General features: G+C 40.0%; 1 protein-coding gene across 8 annotated transcripts in view; it reads right to left on the reverse strand.

Annotated features, from left to right (window-relative positions):
- The window catches only part of kcnma1a (potassium large conductance calcium-activated channel, subfamily M, alpha member 1a), a 135,471-nt gene that overhangs the window by 56,123 nt on the left and 57,011 nt on the right, over window positions 1-22,337 (reverse strand). For all 8 annotated transcript variants that reach the window (XM_040138922.1, XM_040138921.1, XM_040138920.1 and 5 more), the window contains exons 3-6: window positions 19,718-19,779; window positions 9,215-9,308; window positions 8,380-8,491; window positions 491-566 (exon numbers count right to left, since the gene is read on the reverse strand). In XM_040138922.1, coding sequence (XP_039994856.1) covers window positions 491-566; window positions 8,380-8,491; window positions 9,215-9,308; window positions 19,718-19,779 — 344 coding nt within the window. The remainder of the gene's footprint in view (window positions 1-490; window positions 567-8,379; window positions 8,492-9,214; window positions 9,309-19,717; window positions 19,780-22,337) is intronic.

Genomic DNA, 22,337 nt, shown 5'->3' on the forward strand with positions numbered 1-22,337 from the left:
ATTGTGGGAATATCAATAAACAGAAAGTAGGGAAAATACTATAACTACTATAAAAATGATGGAAAGGATCATACAAGCCAAATGACACACAGAATGGGACTAAAAGTTTGAATTCAGCTTCCAATTATGTATCTGATGATACCAAAGGAAGGGCAATCGCTAAACCTTTGCTGTCATAGTCTTGTGTAGAAACTGTAAATTCCCCTGTATGGTTATGGTATCCAAGTGTATGTAACACTTGGATAAACACCATCATTAATTTAAACATACAATTATGATACCTCATAAAATATACTTAAATTTAAGTGATTACTGCCATATACTGTTTCTTACAACGCTACATTATATACAGAACTTAAAAAGAACTCATCCTCCAGTTTCTGGACAAACCAGATTCATTGTTAGACATAGCTACTGGGGTGGTAGTAACACTGAAGTCGCTGTTGCAGGTGGATGTGTTTCCTGTGAATGAGGAAAACTTTATTTTTACCTTGTTTTCAAGATATTCAAAAACTGTAAGATTTCCGAGAACTGTATCAATCTTAGTGCTCTCAGGAATCTTAAACCTGTGAGAAAAAGATAAGAGAGAGAGAGAGAGAGAGAGAGAGATTAGAAAATAAATACATACAGAACAATTGATGGCAATCTCATGATAAATTCATATTCAAGCATGTATCCATAAATTAGGTGTTTTCTAGAATATCTTTAAAGTGGCAGCAGAGAAATATAGGAGCGGCAGCTGAGTGTAGACAACATGTATGAGCAATTCCGTGAAATAGTATGGCCCAAATGTTTTTCTACGGCACTCGCATAGCACAGCACCGCGGAGCACCAAACGATGCAAAATTTAGTTTGTGTGACACAAGAAGATGATACAAAAAGCTAGACACTTTACTCAAGATGATGTGATGGAATAATTTATGCACTCAAACAAGTTAGGAGGAACATCATGTGGCCTACTTTACATGAGCCTCAGTCTGAGTTCAAGAACAGCCGCTAAGGGATTATAGAAGAATGCGACACCTGCCTCATTGTCTTTTTACATAACACGACTGATCCCGATGGAACGTGTGTGTGCGCTCGAGTCTTTGCTTATGTGTGTCAGTTTGTCTGACAAAAAGCTATGTGAATTCCTGCTGAGACGATCTCTACAATCACTTTACTGCCTCCAAACATAAGACACTGGCCATATGCTTGTCACCAAACATGACTAACAGACTAATCCAACTATAATTGTCAAACATTTCAAGAGCTTGATGAACTAGGTCATTCCTCTTACTAAACAAATTCTGAGCACACCTCCAGATAATGCATGTATATACTGTGTGCTGATACCAATGCCCTTACCCCAGTCAGAGACGATTCGTAAACAGGACCAGACTGAATGGTAAAGTCCTGTCTGCCTTTCCTTTTGCTCCAGTGCATGATGGCCCTGCCTCACCCTGTACCCATTCTGAAAAAGATCGCCACAGGACTTCTTTCGCCTCCATGTCTCTTGGAGGGTCTCCAAATTAGCATCACTGTGTGTGCGCCGGTACACGAGAAGCTTGGGAGGAATCATGGTTTTAGACTAAATGACGTCCAAGGAATTCCTCTCTCTTGGGGCCAAGATGAGTAATAAAAATCTGTGATCCAATAGATTTAGGCCCTAGTATTTCAAAAGCACCTCCAGAAAAAGACACAAGATAAATCCTAGGAAAAGTGACAAAGGAAGCAAGACTCCCGTTTTCTGTAAAAAGTCAATCTTCCTCGATACTGTACCACCAACGTTAGAGGTTCTTGGTAAAGCAAACACCTCCTAATACTGGTAAAATCGATAGTCACTACTGCAGACAGCTAGCTAAAACAGAGAGACAGAATTGTATTGTTTGTCTAATCACGTCAGTCTTGCCAGGGATTGTGTCTCTGCGAGCAAAATGTCAGCTCAAAAATACGTGTTTTTTTTTTTTTTTCCAATTTTTGTCACAGTGCCTTTAATCCCCACAACCCAAACAGATTTACCTTTCTCGTGCCCTTTTAGTGCTTTACTATTAACCTTTCGGAAGCTTTGTTCCTATCAATACGCAGCTGTGTTGAACCTATTTTCTAAAAAAAGTCTGAACCCTGCCAAGGATTAGCAGAAATGAAAAATAATGCAGGACAAAAACAATAATCCTGCCTTAAAAATGAGTGCCATGTTTCCACAGGGAAATTTCAAACAACTGCGTCTGACATGGAAAAACTTCTGTCGGATTAGGGATCAATTCTTCAACCGAAGCCTAAGAATTTAAATATTCGACTTCCAAATATTTTAGTGTAATAATATCTTGTATGGTGTTATTATATTTGTACCTGTGTACATTGCATATGGTCAGCACAAAATAAACGAGCAAAAAAAAAAAAAAAAAAGTAAAAAGGCATCTACATGTTTAAAAAGTGCTGCACATCATCAAACCCTCCCCCCACCCCCCATCTCTCTGGAATCGATTTGGGGAAGCGACATCTGAAAATTTTTCTAACTTTCCCAAACAGACAATCCAACAAACATGCCCACTTCACACAGACACTGGCCAGATGTATGGAGGTGAGAAAAATAGGCCACTTAAGTCCCCCCCATTCTTCACATCACTACCTCCACAACTTGTGTGTCTTCAACCAAGTCCAACATCATGAATCCCTCTGAGGAGATATAGTTCAAAAGTGTGTGGCATTTTCCCCAACTGAACAATTCCTTCCGTCTCCCGCCTCTCCAGTACTACAGGCTTTTCACATTGCCTTTGAGTGTGGCCATCCTGAACAGGTATACCAACTTTTGTCTTTAGACATTCTGACACATCATACAAACTATGTTGCAAAGGACAAGTGTACTTCCTTCACTCCTGGCTCTAATAATGACAGCTGCTGGTGTTAGTGGAGTGTAAGAAATTGATTATGATTTTATATTATAGTGGATGTGTATTTCAGCATATGGGGTCAAATTGTGGAAGTCTCCTGGAAATGGACTGGGGAAGGATTTTAAATATTATTCAGTTTAAAAACATGGACATATCTGTGTCTTTTTAATTTTGAAAAGGGTGCAGGTAGTACACTAAGATTTTTTTTTCTCCTGGCTCCTTTTCAGTCATGGAATATATAGTGTATATGTCCTACACTGCTGTGTATATTTTTGTTTATTTATTAGGTGTCGGAAGTATACACAGAGATTGCAGTGATCGAACCCGCTGGGAACTGTGTAATTCTCACCTAGTGTGAAGCATCTGTGTTTGTTCTTATAGTGTACTGTACTCTGTGTGCATGTAGTCATGTGTGTCCAGTCAACACTCTGGGATCACATTTGTGGACTCAGTTCCCATCTGGGGACAAAAGTCTGGGCTCAAAACACTAATCACTTATGTCCTCGCAAACACAGCAGTGCAAATTATGTGCGTTTGTGCGTGTTTGTGCACGATGCAAAACTCTCAATGAAATTCTGGTCCTTTGAGCACATGTTCATTTATGAGAAAATCTCTTTCCCACTCATGCCAAAGCGCTCACATGTATAGATGTGTACACACACACACACACACACACACACAGTCACACATACACACACACACAATCACACACGTGTCAGCCAGCCAGATGCTCATTCAGAAAGGTTTTTCTGGTCTGTGCCCACTCTTACTTCATTGAGGCTTTGCAAGCCAGAGCACAGCCTGTGTGTCACATGTTCTGGCAGAGCAGGCCACTGGGACCTTTTATCAATCAGCAGTCTGGGATGGTTCATCTGGGATAATACTAACAGTCAACCCGGGCAGGATTAGAGTATACGCTGCACACACACACACACACACACAAACACACAGCTTGTGCACAGAGCACTTGTTCTTACTGGGCATTCATGTTGGATAGATGTCACGGGCATATTAATGTATATGCTTAACACTAACAATCCATTTTTGCTAGACTGGGAATTATGCCTCAACTCACTGCCTGTACAATAATACAAAAATGCAATGCAATGCAACACATGAGAAGCCTGGCTACAGCAAAGAGGCTTAAACTTCCCAGAAATTAGTTTCCCTCCCCTGAATGTACATGGAGGCTTCCTGCCAGCGACCGAACAGGCATGTAAGGCGGATGCACTCATGCCCATATCAGGTAGTACCATAAGCCTCTTTCAGCAGGAAAACACAAGGGATCAACCACAGTCTATGCGATCAGCAAACAGTATACTGAAGCACCACTAGGAGGCAGTGGCAGGTTAGAATCCAAGCCATTCCTGAAGTCAACTACTGTCCTGTACATTCTCAGAGCCAGTGCAGCTTAACGTCAACAACATTTAGGTTGCAACAAAAAATTTAGAAAAAAAATACACATCAATCAAACACACAATATTATCATCAAAAATGTTATAGCTCTGAAATAACCCATACCAACATTGTAATTCCCAGTGGTTTTTAATGAATAAGGAGGGGAGCGTGAAGTTAACTGACAGGCTGTTGAGAGCTGGGGCTTAGTAGCCACAGTAGCTGCTAGCATCTTTCAAACAGCCATATGCTAATCCTACATTGCTAGGAGTCTCTTTGCAGCAATGCTCAGGCAGTTAAAGGAGATTAATTCCTTTTTCCCAAGGAAGAACTCTGCATGCCATTTTACATTAAACAGACATCATTCTCCTCCTCTTAATCAATGTCCAACTTTCAGAGGCAGAGAGAACATAACTTGAAATGCACACAGCATAGACTTCCCTGAGTGCAGAGTGAGCAAATGTACTACCACACAGCACATGGAGGAAACCCTATTAGTGGCCTTTTTATCATCTGAGCAACACCCCCCCCCCACTTGGATCTCCAACAGCCTTCTCATGCAGGACCACAGCTGAAGGATTTAAATGAGAGGTACTGTGATTTTGACATATTAAACTGGCTGTGGTGTGTATTCTCCAGCAGCGGATGGAAAGAAAAGATGAATTAATCCATTGGGAATGAGGAGGACAATACACATTCTTAACAAGCACCCAGCTTCCTCTAACAAAGCCTGTTGAGGGACAATGCATTCACTTAACTAAATGAAAGTAGCACCGATTATAGATTTGTTTATAGATTATTAGGAAAACCATTATCGCCCTGTCAATCTTCCTAGTGGAAGTGCATGAAGGGGGGCAATAGACTTTAGGGAAGCAGCAATTCTATTTATATAGCAGTGAATGACACAAGTTACCATTTGAAAGTAGATCAGGAATAAGGCAATATGTCTTACTGTCATTTGCCTAGACTTTTACTCTGATTAATGGTGCTTGTTTTTCTGTCACAACATGGTACTGTATGTCCTAATTTCCATATTAATACAGGGTATAAGCAGCTAATCATGATTCCTGTCCTAACTCCTTAGAGGCTGAATATTATCAGACACTTTCAGCGGCCCATTAGTATTCTGGAAGCTATCACCAGCCTGTTATGGTAGACCGTATCCAACTGCAGATCTACACACTGTTAATTTTATAACTGAGGCTTTGCAACGTTTTATGTAGCCTTTAACACATGGAAAAGCACACCACCAGTAAGCACACACTTAGGTCATGCTAGGGGGAGTTCTGTCACTATATTGCGCTGTGGTTTTATATACCCAACACTGCAAAAATAAATAGCTCTAGTGTTTGAAGGAGGATCCTTGCAAAAATATCCTCAAGATTCTTCCCTTTTTTAAAATTATAGTAATAAAAAATAAATGCAAAATAATTGCACAGGAATCTAGGGCATCTCTCAAACATATTTCTTTTCTTTATTTAAACTCCTGCTGTTTATACACAACAACGCTGCAGCTGTGTTGTATATAAAAGGCGTCTTTCCTTTCCATATCAAACCCTGATGCAGGATATTTAATAATCACAGGTAATTATTCACTGCAGAATGTCAGGCAGCAGCCAGACCACCATTTCACAGTCTTTCATCATCCTCATCAAGGCCCTAACACCAACGGTTTTCTCAGGATGAGATGAAGACAGCTTACATCATGAATACCAGAAACCAGATTACTTGACTTGGCCATATCTAATTCATTACACAGCCTGTTCCCTGTGAAATTCATGGGCCACTGTGAGCTTCTAAGGAAACGTTCATCACTTCAGAGATCAGACTTTCACAGTTTCAAATTACATCACAGATTTAATGACTCCAGTGGGTATGTAAAAACAAGAACATACACGGGATAGAGGGCAGACCCTTCAACATCCCCAAATCTCTGTCATATAGTCTTGACCAACATTTCTATCAGTGATAATAACATTGTTCTCACCAAAGTAAATGCTAAGATCTGGGAACTTCCTAGCATCAGAATCCAACAGGGCAAGAAATAACCAGTTCAACAATCAGACAGGTTGGAAACGAGCCGACAGTTTGGTTAGATTATCTGAACGAGGGCTGCATATAATGATTGTTCTCATTATTGATAATCTGCTGATTGTTTTGTCAATTAACTGATTAATTGTTCGGTCCTTGTGATGTCAAAAAAAAAAAAACGGGAAAAAAAAAAATGCTCCTCATAGTTTCCCAGCATCCAAGGTGATGTCTTCGGAGGTCTTATTTTGTCCAGCTAACCCCCAAATCTAAAGATATTTCTATCTACGATATTAAATATAGAAAAGCAGCAAATCTCCTCATTTAAGAAGCTAAAACAAGTGTTTGAAATTTTTGCTTGTACAATATCTGAAACAATTAATCAATTATTAAAATAGTTACTGATTAATTTTCTGCTGATCTACCAATTGATTAATTGATTAATTGTTGCAGCTCTAATCTATATTCAGTCTTTAATGTAATCTTTAATTTCAAAGTATAACTGAATTAAGCACAGCCAAAATGTTGGTAACATCTCTGATTATGCAGTAGGCATGGTACTGTAGGTCAAAGTTGACAGTGATGAATGTTTCCAACAGAAATCCGCCTTTGTTTTCAATTTGTTTTCACTAGGTTTGGCTAACCCGGCGGTTTGTTTAAAACCTGTAAGATCAACTGATTCCTCCTATTTGTTGCCCTGTCAGACTTCTTTTTAACATTGTTGCCCAGTTCCCAGATCTAATAAATTAATTATTATTGCTGATTATTATGGAAAGCCTTTTTCACAGCAGACATTTTGACTTGTCATAGTTGGAAAAACATGGTTGTTACTGATAAAATTAACAACTGCTCCTAGCTTCCCTGTAAACCATGAGAGTGTGACAGTGAACCAGCACGCACACAGCACCAGGACGCTGAAACTGAAGTCACTAAATGGCATTTGGCCATCATTCATTTTATTATTTACAACTGTTCTTTTCCTGCTGTGACAGGTCAAAATGTACATGAATTAGGCCTATTACTGACAGGAGTGATTGGCCAAAACTAAGATAAGACACAAGATGAGAATAAAAAATAAAAAAAAAAGAAAGAAATAGGATTTTTCTTTAATTGTATCTAAATATGCTGGATGTCTTTTTGAAGGGAATGTAAATGCAAACGGTGTTTAGCTTCTTGGGCATTCATATTTCTGTTCATTGCTGAGTCATTCAGCAAATTAATTTTTTTTATCTGCTTCAAGAACCTTAGCACCTTCTATATTTAATATAATAGCCTTGCTTTCTGAAATGAAGAATGGCAATGAAGTACAGTATTGTATATGGTTTTAAAAGGTAGAGAAGCAGTACAACCAAAAAAGAACAAAGCTACAAAGAAACTCTTTTTACTGCAGTGTAATTTAGGCCACAATACTCAGAACGCAATGAGAAAAGTAGGTCGTTATGTAATACAGGTTACGGTGTTTTCCAGTCTGCTCATGCAAAAGTGTTGGTGTATGTGTATATGGGGATAACACATGCTTTTGTGTGTACAATTTTCATGTGATTGTGAATGAGCCCATTAGATGGCAGTTATGGACCGCTAAGAGGTTTTCCAGGTGCAATGCCTCAGCACAGCATTTCCCAATGAGTCTGAAGCACAAGCGCACACACACACAATCACAGAACCACAGCCCCATTCTGAGTCACTCTCACTCCCATTAGACCATTCACTCTGCTGTGTCCGTGTTCCCTGAAACATCAGAGGAACTCAGCCCTGTCACTTTCAATAATGAGGGAAAGTTGACTGCAGCCTCGAGCAAGAGGACCTCAGAGACACACTCCCAGTAATGGGGAGACAGAGGGGTGACTGGGAGGAAGAGGGAGAGATAGAGAGTGATAAAAGGAGGGGTGACGTGAAGATAGACGGCAAAAAAAGAAATGAAAAAACGTAGTGGTGCGTTGGTGGAGTTGAGGAAGGAAATACGGAAAATGGAGAAAGAAAGCAAGAAAATATAAGGCTGTACGGTGAGAAAGAATAGATTTATGAAATGGAGAGTGACAAAGCGACATAGAAAGAAACGGCTGCAAGAGATATACAGACTTACCGAGCCAGCTTCTGTTTAAGTAGACAGAGACAAACACAGGAGGAACAGTGAAGAAGTCGACAACAGAGTTGACCTCCAGCCAGAACCACAGCTTATCGTTGGCTGCTATAAACTGTCAGAAGAAAAAAAAAAAAGAAACAAAAACAGGATGGCATTCAAAATGACAATTGAATTTTAATTTTATACAAAACACCACCTCTCCCCCACAGCCCGCCATTCAAACTGCATGCTCTGTCTTCCCCTGGCATTGCTGACATATTGTAAAGAATGACAAAAGCTTCACCCCACTTGCTGAGTCATGCGAATGGGTTGGTGGTGTAAGCAGCTTATGAGTTTATTTATTCATTCATTCAGGATCTCAGCCTGCATTTGCACCATTGGAATGCTGCTCTGGCATGACAGACATGCTAGCAACATTATTACAACAGCGTCACTTTAAACTAAAGGCATGCTGTGTGAGTATTCGTAGGTGACTGAGGTGGGTGTCTCTTTGTGTTTAAGCGAGGTTGGTTGTCCTGTATAGATGCTGTTCCCTGCTGTTTTCTCAATTATTTTTTCACAAAGTTTCAAAATTATATGAAGAAATATGAAGAAGAAAATGGAAATATTCAATGTACGGGGATGTCGTGCATTAATGAGGTTAATAAAAGAAGCACGAAAGACCTTTTTGTAGGCTGCTGAAGATTTTAATGTATGTAAAATGACATTGCTGTGTGCGTGTTGTTTGTGCCTCTGCGTTTAGGGACATGTCTTTAACTGTGTACAATAAATGCATGAATGAGTGAGTGAATGCTTGTGCGCACGTGTGAGCTTGCATGCCCGTGTTCCAGCTTACCCGCAGGCCAAAGTAAAGAAGGAAGAAGACGTTGAAGGCCATATCGATCTGTAACGTGAAATCTTTGTAGAAGTTCTGGCAGGATTCTATAGGACTGGAGAACAGAGACAGAGAGAGAAACAAACATTATTACAAGGTTAAACACTCATGAAGTGATATATCAGAGAAGGGTGTTTCATCTCTTTCTCATCATGAACACAGAGGTGGCCAATACTGGGAACTTGTCCTTATTTCCATGGCTGGAATGTAATTTTCTAAGCTTTTTATGTTTGTTTTTTTTAGTTTTTTTTTTTTACAGTTGTTACCACAGCTTTTCATACCAAAATGGCTAGCTAAGACATATTTCCATATTTACAAGTTATTTGGAGTTATTAATTTAGTATGTATACTATGTTTAGCATAATTTTTAATATGATCAGGCCAAATATTGCTAACCATTTAAAACTGACCAATCCTTGCCAGTAAACATTTTTAAAATTCCTGAGAAAACCCTTGTCTGTTAATGTAAATTAATTGGATCAAAATGTGGGATTAAAAATAGTATTACTAAAATTGTGTTAGTAATACCGCTTGAGTGATTTGCCACTGAGTTTCACTAACACCCTGCAATTCCTCCTGTGAACCATAGGGGGTAACAGACCGAGATAAAAGACCTGGCTGTAGAGTCAATTACATGTAGATGAAACAGCTGAATAATAAACTGAAATTGGGAGCTGAGAACAGCTGCTTTGATGTGACAGTACATTCAGCATGCGTGAATTATTCAGCGCCTCTCAAATACAAATATTCCAACAGATAATCCTTCCTATGACAGAAACTCCACTCAGGAAAAGAGACTGTGTGACTCTCTCCATTTAACAGTGCAATAGCTGGCCGGGTGTTGCTTTAAAAAAAAAAAAAAAAAAAAAACAGATGATGATAAATGAGCTGTGGTCTGTCTGGTCTGTCATACAATCCACCCTCATGTTTACCTTGTGATGATTAACCATTAGCAAGTGGGTGCTCTCAACACTCTGCATTCTTCACTTGGCCTATAGTATTTTGCTCCCAAGTAATGAGGAAATCCCACTGTGGGAAAATCATGAATATGCATTATGGTTTGCCTGGCTATAGGGGGACCTTTGAGAATGTATAGACTGGAAAGGAAATACACATGGGGCTGTTACAAGAGTACACATTTACAAGTCCCATACGTTCGCATAAGATATACATTTGTATGCATGGAACCCATAGGGGCACAGTGTAAGGTCCAGAATAGAGTTTACTGCATAATGAGAACCTCCAGAGCTAAAAGAGGAGCAAGGCTTATTCCTCCTCCAGTTAACATCAAACATTTTACAACAAGATGATCCTTTATAATGGATGACTGAGTACAGACATGCCAGACAAGTTGTATTGGTCCAAGAGGACGATCCAACTTCTAATTCATGTGTGAGTGTGTGGTCTGTCTGGCGGATATCCTAAGGACTGGTGTGATTTTTAAGATTATGTAAAGCCCTGGCCCATGTTCAAGATGATTAGAATTAGTCTTGTGTAAAAAGCAATTGTTTTAAAAAAAAAAAAAAAAAAAAGTGATTTTATTTGGTTGAAGGGCAATTTCTCATACAGTGCCATCAGGATTTGGACACAGGTTAATTCGCTCCAGACCCCTCGGAGGAGTTAACATTGATCTGGCCTAAATTCTCAATTATTTACTTACCACCAGCATCTCCATGTGATTCTGCCGGCATCAAACTAAACAAGCGTGCTAAAAGAAACCTGTCATGAATCATACATACAGCCTATGCATACACAACATTCCTTGGGTGATTAAATGTCCTTTTCTCTCAGTATAGCCTCCAGGCCTAACACCCATCTACACACTGCAGCTCATGTGCCCTCACTCCCAAAACTGACTTCAAACCACAACCTCAGCTACCTCTTACAGACCTTTGTGCGTGAGAATGCACACACATACGCGCACATACAAATACACCTTACAAGCACATACGAGTACATATACACACACAGATGGTGCACAGTGAAGACACCATTTGGAGTGGTCACTGTGGCATTTCCCCTTGGGCCCAGCTTTGGCCTAATTCTGAATAACCGCTCAGCTACAGTCATGTGACCCAAAGCATTCTCAATAACAGAGAGTGGTAGATTGAATTTGTCTTGATATTGCTACTACAATTTAATTAATTTACAATCATCATTTTATAGTAAAGCTTATCATTACTGAAAGTAGGGGGGGAGACACATCAGGCAGACCTATGGTTTCTCTGTAAAGCTCAGGAGAACAATGGCAAATTAGGAGTTCATCAGTACAGGCTGGGAGAAGTTCCCACAGTCTATAAATGTGGAGCTGCTGAGTGCGTTTCAAAGCAAATAAAAATGGCAACATGTAATGAGAAGTAAAAAATAAGAATTAACTAGTTACTTTATATATGGCAAGTTGTAACGTTTAACTATCAATGGTCAAGATAAATACTTCTTGAACACAACTCTACATAGAGAAGATTAAAGAGATGGAGCAAAAAAAAGAGCAAAAAAAAAAAAAGCAAATAGATATATTAGGAATTAGATGTACTGTATGAGCAGAGGTGTGACTCATCACCCACGCACAGACATCTTTATAGTGAGCTATATCAACATCAAAGCAATATTTCCAAACAAAGTATTTTTTTTCAATTGAATCTACAGCTGCACTAATGAATAATTTTATTACAATGGAAAAAAATGACTATGTGTAATGTGAAAGGTGTCACCCGTAGCGACAAACCCACATTGAATTATCACTCCACGGTGCATTTCCCCTCAGCTCTACCAAGCACTATATTGTCTTTCAGCTAACTGTTTTGGTTTTACAGCCCACAACTTTACTGTTTCGGTTCACTCTCACCACACTCCTCAACCTCGTTTCTAGCCAAAGCAGGCAGCCTTTTTCCCCTAAAAAAAAAAAAATCTATAAAACTCACTGTGCGCTACCTGACAGACTGCGACTACCTGATGAACATAATGGAGCATTTAGTAGCTATAGACCGAGATACTTTCCCCACGAGTTGCTAGAGAAAAAAAACAAAAATGATTCTACAGCACATGTCCAGTGCCAACATTCAGTGTCAGTACAGGAAGTAATCTGTCCTGTGTCAATGTTGGGGTGTAACACATCCCACTTTCACACCCACGAACAGAGTGTGTGTCCAATCTCTGATCACAGAGGTCACTCATCACCTCACTGGTCTACTCTCAACAAAAACATTACAAGCTTCCCACGTGTGTTATGCATTGCAGGGCTATAGTATTGGATTTCATTACACTGTACAGGTGTTTCAATGTCACTTCACACTCCAAAATCACAAGGCATTCCTGGCCACATGCTGTCAGTGTCCTGCGGAAAATAGATCTGCCGACCACAGTTCTTATTACTCCTTAAGCCATGGCACAGCCTGGGGTTATGCCACCCTTCCTGTAGAAGAGGAGCAAGGAGAGAGAAGGGAAGAGGGAGGTGAGGCTGAGAAGGAAAGAGAGCAGCAAAACACAGAGATAAAAGAGACAGGGAGAGAAGAGAGGTAGTGACCGTAAGAGGAAAAGGAGGAGAGGAAGAAGTGAAAGTGACAGTAAAAAGGGAAGGGGACAAAGTTCCCAGAGGTACTGGAGTAAATCTGTCTCATATATAGTGTATAGCACACAACGCTCGTTTTAGGCCACATCGAAATTGCCTGGAGATTCCTGAGCTTGAACATACACACAAGCACAACCACTTACGCCTAGAAACACACAGGAGAGCAGTGATTGCCTGAGGGAAGGCTGCAGAGCATGTAAGTCTATTCCAGGATATTTCCCCAAGTTAACCACCTCTGACCAGGAACTCTGCCTCTGGAAAACGCAACCAGAGAGGTAAAACTCATTTGTTCACAAGGGCAAAGGAATATGTTGGTTATGATTTTCTAAAAATAGTCCCAAACACCTTCAGTCAGTCAGCAGGAGCCAGCCCTTCGTTAGCCTCCACATGACCTTGGCGAGCTGCAGGAGCAAGAGAAAGGTTGCCCCCTGAGCAGACGATAAAAACAACACGCTGCTGCCGACTTGACTAATGCTCACAACCATAGTGCAACACACCAAATCTGGGTCATTCTTCATATCTCAGAAATGTCTTACTGCTTTAGTAAGCTCATACGCATCTTGGAATATAGTTACAGATTCATTTCATTTGTTAGTGTTCAAGTCGCCCCATACAATTAATATACAACCCAAACGAATGTGATTTGAGCACAATAACTGAACGTCTGGCTTACATGTAGTATTTCTCCTGAGGGTAGCGCATGTACGTGTGAAGGACACAGCAGGGAGGGGTCTGTGAAGCTGAAAGAAGGCCAGGTTAGTACTTAAATGATTGATTTAGGTCAAGGCACTATTACTAAAATAAGAAATACTTTAGTGCCTACAAGCGCAATGGACAAATAAAACCTCCCTAGGGAGTGTAAAAATAGATAGCTCCATCCCGCCTCAAGCTTTTCCTCTACAAAGACGTGTACTTCTTGTGGAGTCTAAAGGAGGGGTTTATGAGTGAAAATAGCACCCTACTAAAAGAAACCACTACTTCATAAAGTATCCTCAACAATGCAATAAAATTGAAAACACTAATGTACGGTTAATTTATTCAGAAGCCAGTTTTATAGTACAGTTGCTAAACCACACACATCACATCGCTCCTCTCTTGAACACAAACCAATTGGTTATATGCCATATGCAGAAAGGGAAAGTCCTTATCAGCTCTCTGATTAACTTTGTCAAATGAATGACGCTGGTGTTATTTGTTCTTATGTCAGGTCACTTAGGTCAATTAGCGCTTTTAGACCTCCAATCAAACAATCAGCACAAAAACAAATTTATACATTTTATTAATCATGTAATTATAACAACCCCTCCTAGTCCCCTCATAAGGAAAAGAAATGTATCCGTTAGGAAATAAAAATTTTAGATACATTTCAAAAATTCATTTATTCTACTGAAAAATTCTTACTTTAATTTTAATTCTTATCTAAATATAATGATTACATTTTAAAGCTGGCCTCTGAGTTGATCATAGGACTGAGACGGTAAAAGTTTAAGTATATGACTTGAAATTGATCATGAATAATAGGAAACAAATCAATTCAGCACCTTAAGGGTGTTTTCACACTAAAATGTCTGGATCAGTTCATATTGACTCGCGTGAAAAAGCTATTATTTGAACTCTAGTAGGTCTTGGTCTGCTTCAAACCGAAGTCCAGTGTGGTTTGCTTGTGGTGCGAAGAGGCACCTTTGTGTGAAAACGCACAGGGGCACTTAAATCACTTTAATTTTTATCTGGGGTTTATTAAGTTATATGAATGTTTTGAGAGTGGCTGATGTTGTGTTCCTGTGGAGGGTTAAAAATAGCCCTGTCGCTCGCCATTGTGGGATATCAGGCAATTGCGACAGCAAATGGCCTTTATATTGCCATGGAGACTTGGATAAACAAAGAGGTTGGACCATTCATTGTGCACTGCAACCAGAAAAAATATCAAATTGCAGCACAACTTGGCTACTCATCTCTCCGGCAATTTCTTTCATCAAACCTCAATCAGCGTTTCATGCACTGAATCTGCATTTACCGGATAGAGTGACAGCCAGGATAACTTCACTCGCATTAGTCTCACTCTCTGATACTTGAGGCCCAACAGGTCATACCATCATACTAATGTACAGCTTCACCACATGTGGGCTACGCAGGACTCCGATGGCTTTTGCTGGAACCGTTCTGCGCTCATGCTCAGATATCAAAAGCAATTAAAAAGCTTAATTTTTGTAAGTCTGCAGGGAGAGGCTCCATAATCATATAATTCATTCTCTATGAGTGTGATGTTAAAATTTCATATTCCCTCTTTTGTCAGGGCAAATGTTAAAAAAAAAAAAAAAAAAAAAAAGTCACTAATTTAGAATAAGAAAATCTCCCGAAAAGTGTGAGTGAAAGTAATAAAATGGCATTTAGTCTCCAGTGGAGGGACTTTAGAAAATTACTGAAAATTTGATTTGGAAATGAGTCATTTCTTGCTGCCATACTTTAGATTTAAGATTTAAATCTGAAGCCACTTGGGAATGTTGCCAACTACAAATCCAGTCTTTTAAGGGTTACCTGGTCTTGTCTGACTCCATCCAGACCTACCAGCCAGGTACTGTCAACACCCCAAGAAGGAGAGCTCCTTATATAGGCTACCCTTCATCGCCACAAAGTCTGCCAAACTTGTCTCATTGCTCAGCCATATTTCTCAGCTTACCCCATTAATTAGTCATTAAGCACCGTTTCTTTTTTCAGCGCTGACATTGATCGCACACTAATGATAGAGTTACAGGCACAGGCCACTGCTTATGAGGCCTCTTAGAAAGAAGCAAATTGTTTTTGTGTGCCTACATATGTGTGTGCTTCTACAAGTTAACCTGACTATGCAAGTGTGTGCATGTAATGGTCCGTATGTGTGACAGGGAGGGATCGAGAGACGAGAGAAATAGAAACAGAAATAGAGCAGGAACAAGGGCATCCCTTTAAGAGCAGCCTGCAGAGACTTTGTCCTACATTCCTCTATTTGTTTCATGGGAGCACAGAGGAAGGAAAAGAAGGGATGAAGGATGAGGGATGAGCCATGGTATTAAAGCACATTCAGATGTGGGCAGGAGAGGACGCAGTATCCTCCCATTGAAAATATCACCAAAATAGCATCAGTTTGGCAAGTGAAGTCTGCTATAGAGGGATAGAAAAGGCAGTGTTTTATCATACATTATGATGTGTTACACAGAACTGTGATAAACAACCACTTTGTGAAAACAAGCAGATGGACAAACATTCTGAAGCTACATATTTATTCGCATTCATTAAAAAAAAAAAAAAAAAAAAAAGTACTCTTAACAACAACAACACAGTTGAATCTGGGAGGGCCTCCTTTCAAACTCTGTCTACCTGCTTCCGCAGAAGGCTTTGCTGTGTTTTTTCAGTGAAACTTTTCTGCAAGCCCCACTTGCAGAAAGCTAGAAACAAAACAGCTCCCGAGAGACTGGGTGCCTGGCCATCAGAAAGGTATGTTTTCTTCAGCATTTTTACCCAATGTGTATGTGTATGTGTGTCTGTCCTTGCCCCAAGGGGCTAACCTGCATCGCTGAAGTAGACATAAAAACCCATCGTGCAGATCCAGCCTCCCGAGGTCCAGCCCACATGCACTTATTCCACCACATGTCTCTTTTTGCCATTACCGCAGGAACTCAACCGTAATCCTTCCCATTACTGTTGCCTTTTTCACAGACGATTTCAGAATGATGTTCCCTCCATCCGATGGCCAAAATGGCAGTTTGGAAGAGAAGGGGGAAAGCCAACCATTAAACCTGAGTAGTTCAAGGAGTCTGTACCATAAGACCTTCAATATTTGGTAAAGTAATGACTAACATTAAAAGATTGACCTATAAATCTGTGCTCATTGATTTCCTCAGTCATTAGCAATCAGTGGCAAGGAAGCTGGATGGAGAGAAGGTCAACTGTAGAGCATTTTTAGCATGTGAGTACGGTGGTTTGAATGTGAGTCAGTGCATGCACTTGAAGTAAATTGACTTCTCAAATGCAAAGACAGAGCGTAAGACTTTGTTGTTAAACTGCAGCACTGTTAATTGTGAACCATTTGTCCTTGATGGCCCATATGACGCATCTTGAATTATTTTGAGATTGGCAACTTCAGACACCTTTGGCCATTAGATATTACTGTCAATAGGTTGTGACAGACAAAAATAGGTCTTTCTCAATAGACAACTGGGAAAGATTTAGTGCCAGGTCATCTCTATGACATGTAACAGTGGGTGTAGAGCAAATAAGACGCTCCAGCTGTTGTAGTGAAAGTATAGCTATAACATAAGCCGGGTCGTCTTTAGGGTATTAAAGCCCCCAGGGTCAGCTGGGGGAACCTGCTCTGGGTCGATCAGTAGTCCCCCTGAGAGGACGAGCACACTCAAGTGACAAGCTTGAGCTAATCACGAAGATGAGGGTAGAGAGGGCCTTAGAGCTTAATGGGAGCGCAGAGAGATTAGGGCAATGCCTCAAGGAAGCTGACTCACATAGAAATACACTCAACTTTCACTGTAACATACAAAAGAAGATGAGGAAATATGGGGAAATACAACAGTGACAGAAACTACACCTCTGCAGGAAAACCAAGCAAACCTTTAACTACTCTCCCTTTTTTCCGTGTAGGTTTGATCTAGTGCATGGTGCATCTCTGCAAACTTTATGCTTTCAACCTTTCTCCTTTGTTGTCCTGTGGATAGTTTATCAATGTTTGCATATCTGTCAAGGAAACATGCTCAAGTGGTAGGCTGATCATGTCAAAGTCTTTTCTTTTTTTTTTTTTTGTGCTGTTTTTATAATCTTTTAATGATTCCTTGATTATTGATCATTAACATGGCCATCGATTAACTGAGGAACTTGCTTTGCGTCATCATCCGAATATTAAAGGATATTAGACATTTATAAGAAGCAAAATTTGTCTCTAAACCCCCCTTTTTTTGCTAAAAATATGCCAGAGGCAGAGAGGAACACAACAAGGGACCGATAAAGGGATGTATAAAGAGATAGAGATGTGAAGGAGGAAGTAAAGGTTTTTATACTGTGGTACAAATGGGTGACTGGTTTCATGCCAGGAATAATTTCCCACTGCTGCTAAGATAAGACTGTACAAGTTGGATTGCATTTTAGATTCACTTCTTTTAAGAGTTTTACATCTCTATCCCTGTTTTAGACTCTCAGTTCCCTCTGGGACATAATTTCACAGTTCACAGATATTGTATTAAAGTGAAAACAAACTATAGGAAGCTAGCCATTACTTAAAGATACTATGCTTCACAACATCCAACGGAGGAACAAATACGATGAAAAGGTACCATACAATGTCATGGCTCCTTTGCCATAAAGATTCCACAACCGCAGGCACTACAGTAAATACTTGAGGCTTTATTTTGTTAAATGAATGCTGCATGAAATAAAATGCAGTCAAAGGCACACAGGGTTAGTGCGCAGGGCATGGCGACAACTTATACGTAATTGGAAACAATAAATCGCCTCTTTCTGCTTTAATTTAAAACCAGTACACCCTGAACCATGGTACTCCAAAAATTGGGGGGGGCTGTCTACTACAGTTACTTTCGCTAACTGAAGTCAGGAGGTGCAGAATTGCTGTCAGCAAACATATATTATACAGGAGAACCCCAAATTAGCCTGAAAAATTAACACATTTGACATTTTTGTTGTGTTTTGCTGTTTGTCAAAAATTGTTGCCCAGTGTGTAAACCAAGAGGAATGCTAACCAAAACTACGAAAAAGAGAAAAATGGTAATAGCTTTTGTGTATTTCATGGTACATGACAAATGCTTGAAGAATAAAGATATGAATACACTGAACACACTGGAGCCCTTCTCTGTATCAGACCACCAATCAGAGTAAATTAGGTTGAGTAAACGTTTTATCTGCTCCTGTTAGTTGCTGTTCAATTTTACCTGATATATGTCAAGGAAGCAAGCTCAAATGTCAGATTAGCCCGTTGATCATGTTAAAGTCATTCGAGATCTAATTTTAAGGCATGTCTTACAGATGCATTATCTTCCTATAGATGAAGTGCACAATACAGTATAACATGCAAAACCTGTATGTACAGCAATATGCATATGTGTTACAGTGTTTCACTAACACAAATTCAGGTTACTCAGGTGATTTTTGTCATCACTAACAAGGACATTACAAATGTAAGAGAATGGTACAAGCTGTCAGTTACCTTAATGACATATAGGAGGTTTCATTTCAATTTCCTCATTGCAATAAGTGCCTGTTGCCTACACTCCACCAGTTCTGTGCGAATACGATTTTTATAAGCATTTAATGATTAACTGATTGTTGAACATTAACATGGCCAATGATTGACTGATGAAATTACTTTGCATTCCTCGTCATCATCTCAATATTCAAGGAGATTCAAAAAAAATGGTGTGGATGGTGTGAAAGTAACTGCAGTGGTTATCGGAGACATGCCAGGCCTGCAGTCTGTCTCTGGGTGACTGCCAGCCAGGGATACGCATAAACTAGCAATACACATCTCATTTGCTCACACACTGAACAAGCTCCCCAACACATACAGTATCTGCCTGTCTCTGTTACCATGGAAACTGACGGGCCTCCCATTGACAAATCCTCAGATACAGATGTGTGTGCGTGTGTGCGCAGGCGTGCGTGTGCATCATCGACGCTTGCGATGGTTGTGTGGGTGTGAATATGTCCATTTGCATTTCTGAGATTTTAGTGTGTGGAAACGAGTAAGGACACATGTGCACCTATCATTCAGATCCAGTATGTAGGCCGGTGTAAATGCATGTAAAATTCATTTTATCTACATTCCATCATCAGTATAGCTGCCAGAGCATGTGTGAAATTTCAGCTTATTTCAGAAGATGTGTCATGAAACTGATACTTACTCTGAGGAGTCTATAAAGTATATTCCAAGGGCCCCGATGCTGAGCGCAAAGACCAACACCACCTGAGGTGAGAAAGACAGATGAAAGAGAAATTATTTTTATGCATGGATCAGCAAAATTCAACTCACTCTGTAGTTAAAAAAAAAAGTGCTGTATTAGGTTGGGGTGGACACAATAGGCAACACTAGTTACAGTATCTGTAATTAAACAGAGACTTGCCTCCTGCAGGTTGCAGAACAGTGGACGTTTTCAAAAAGCGTGCTCTGAATAATGAATGCTCACCCTCCTGAAAGCAAATACAGCCTATTGAATGCAGGCATTGTAAAGTCAAACCAGCACAGTCTTAGGAAGCAAAGAAAGGACACACATTTGTTAGCTCAACTGTACAGAGCAGCAGCAACAATACGTGTAGGGGGTGTTGAAAGGAAGTGCTTAGAGAGAAGCACAGTTATCAAGTGTTGACATGCACTCCTCAGCTACTACTCTGAGTCAATGCTTGCATTGTGCGAGATTGTGACCCTGCTGGACTGTGGTCTGTGTAATGTTTCAGTGACTATAGTGACGTAAAGTAAGGTAAGGCAACTTGCTGTAGATGGAGTGCCAGCAGCAATAGTTGAGTCCAGAATCCAAAAAAAGTTTGATGTTGTTGTTTAAACGATGAAGAAAAGAACCAAAGAAGTGCAATGATTGCATTTGTTTCTGAATCAATCTAAATTGATTTAGATCAGACCAGGCTATTAATGCCACTTGATTTCAGACAACTACATTAGATCTGCAAAAATGTTCTGCTTGTTATCGTAGAATTCATTACTTGATTAAATGACATAACATTAACGTGGACAGTTTTCTCGCTCTCCAACATTAGCACAACAAGATTTCACGGACTATACTGCAACAATTCAACAGTGGCTCAGAATGTGATCGATTAATTCTATATAATGTAATATCTTACAGTAGAGATAGCTCTTGTAGCAAACACTAAATAACTAAACCCTTTGTAACAATTCCATAATGTAAAGGGAATTGTAGAATAACATACACAAAACCAAAAAATAGTGCTGTTAATCTACCAAAATGAGGACCTCTTGTTCCAAACCATAGGGGAAAAAAAGCAGCATATGCCACAATAATCCCCTCCAGCAAACTGCACTTGCAAACAATAGAGTTCACATCTCCATCATCACCACCACTGCCATCATAATCATCATCTTCGCAACAGCTGACCAATGTAGCAATGCACAATATTTCCTCCCCTGTGCTCCTTTCTCCCATTCAGCCACCTCACAATAGGAGCCCACTGTCCCTGCTGATTGTGCCGTTCATTATTGATGATGGGGGCTTGATTACTTTCATGTGATGGTCCTTTGGATTGATCCGATGTATTGTGGCTGAGGTATTAAGTAAACACCCCCAACCCCTTGCATTTTTAATGGTTTGCTGCTTGAATGGAGGACGATGGCAATCCTGGGCACAAGAGTTGTCCAGGGCTGGAATAACCTTACAAGCCAAAGACATCAATGATACTCCAACACAAAGGATATGGGGAAAAGGCTCAAGCTGAAACTCTACGATAACATCAGGCTTTTTGAATGAAAAGCAACCCATCCTAGGCTGATTAGGAAAGAAAATATTTGACTGGAGGGCATTATCTGATCCAACCACTGCCCTGTTGTCTATACCGAAATTAAAATGTGTGTTTTTCCCGCAAGATGATAGTATGCTTACAGTGACTTAGTATTTTACAGGTGAAAGGCAAACACCAAAGCCCAACTGAGTGAAAACACACAAGAGCACTTGAATGTTAATGGGGGAACTCCACCCATTTAACACACCAAAGTCAGCCTACAGGAGTTGGGGAGTACTAGTTCATATGTAAAGAAGGTGTATGAAGCCTTTTGTGGCTCCAGAGGCAGCTACGTGAAGTCTGATAAACTGCCTCAAGTGATGTCACTTGAGGCAGCATCTGTTGGGGTTGAAGACTACAAAAAAATTTGGGAGTGTGGAGTTTGAAAGATGTGAGTTTACCGGATCCTCTGTAGTCAGTTCCTTCTTTCTGTTTTAGTCTAGTAGCTCAAGGCTACATTAGCCACTACTAGCATATCACACCCGAATCTCCAACTGAACTGTAAGTGGTTGAGTTGCATTGTGGGTAATGGAGGAACCAGGTTTTGACAAGGAGGAATAATGCGTGGAATAAAAAAAGACAATACTTTTGGCTCAGCTTAATCTTTTTCAATACTTCTACACTGTCCAACATGAGTCTGACAATATTGTAGGAGTGCAATGCTCAGTCGCTGGAATACTCCTTTAATGTTTTCAACAAAGCTAGATTCCACAAGCTTGGTGGACATCATCGAATCAAAGGAATGTTGACTACAGACGAAATACATCTTTCTCAACACCGCCAGTCCCCCCTAACATGGAGAAGCACCATTTTAAGCGTACCATATAAACGCATGTGTTCCTGCATTTAAACACATATACACATACAGAATCTATAGATACATGTACACTGAATTTTCCTGCGGGTTAGTTTGTGCTTCTACTGTTTGTGGAATGAGCAGGGTCATAGGGGATGAGAAAGAGAAAGGGAGAAAGAGAGGACTGGAGAAAGTGGCCG

The sequence above is a fragment of the Xiphias gladius genome, chromosome 11 (genome assembly GCF_016859285.1).
Source record: "Xiphias gladius isolate SHS-SW01 ecotype Sanya breed wild chromosome 11, ASM1685928v1, whole genome shotgun sequence".
NCBI lineage: Eukaryota > Metazoa > Chordata > Actinopteri > Istiophoriformes > Xiphiidae > Xiphias > Xiphias gladius.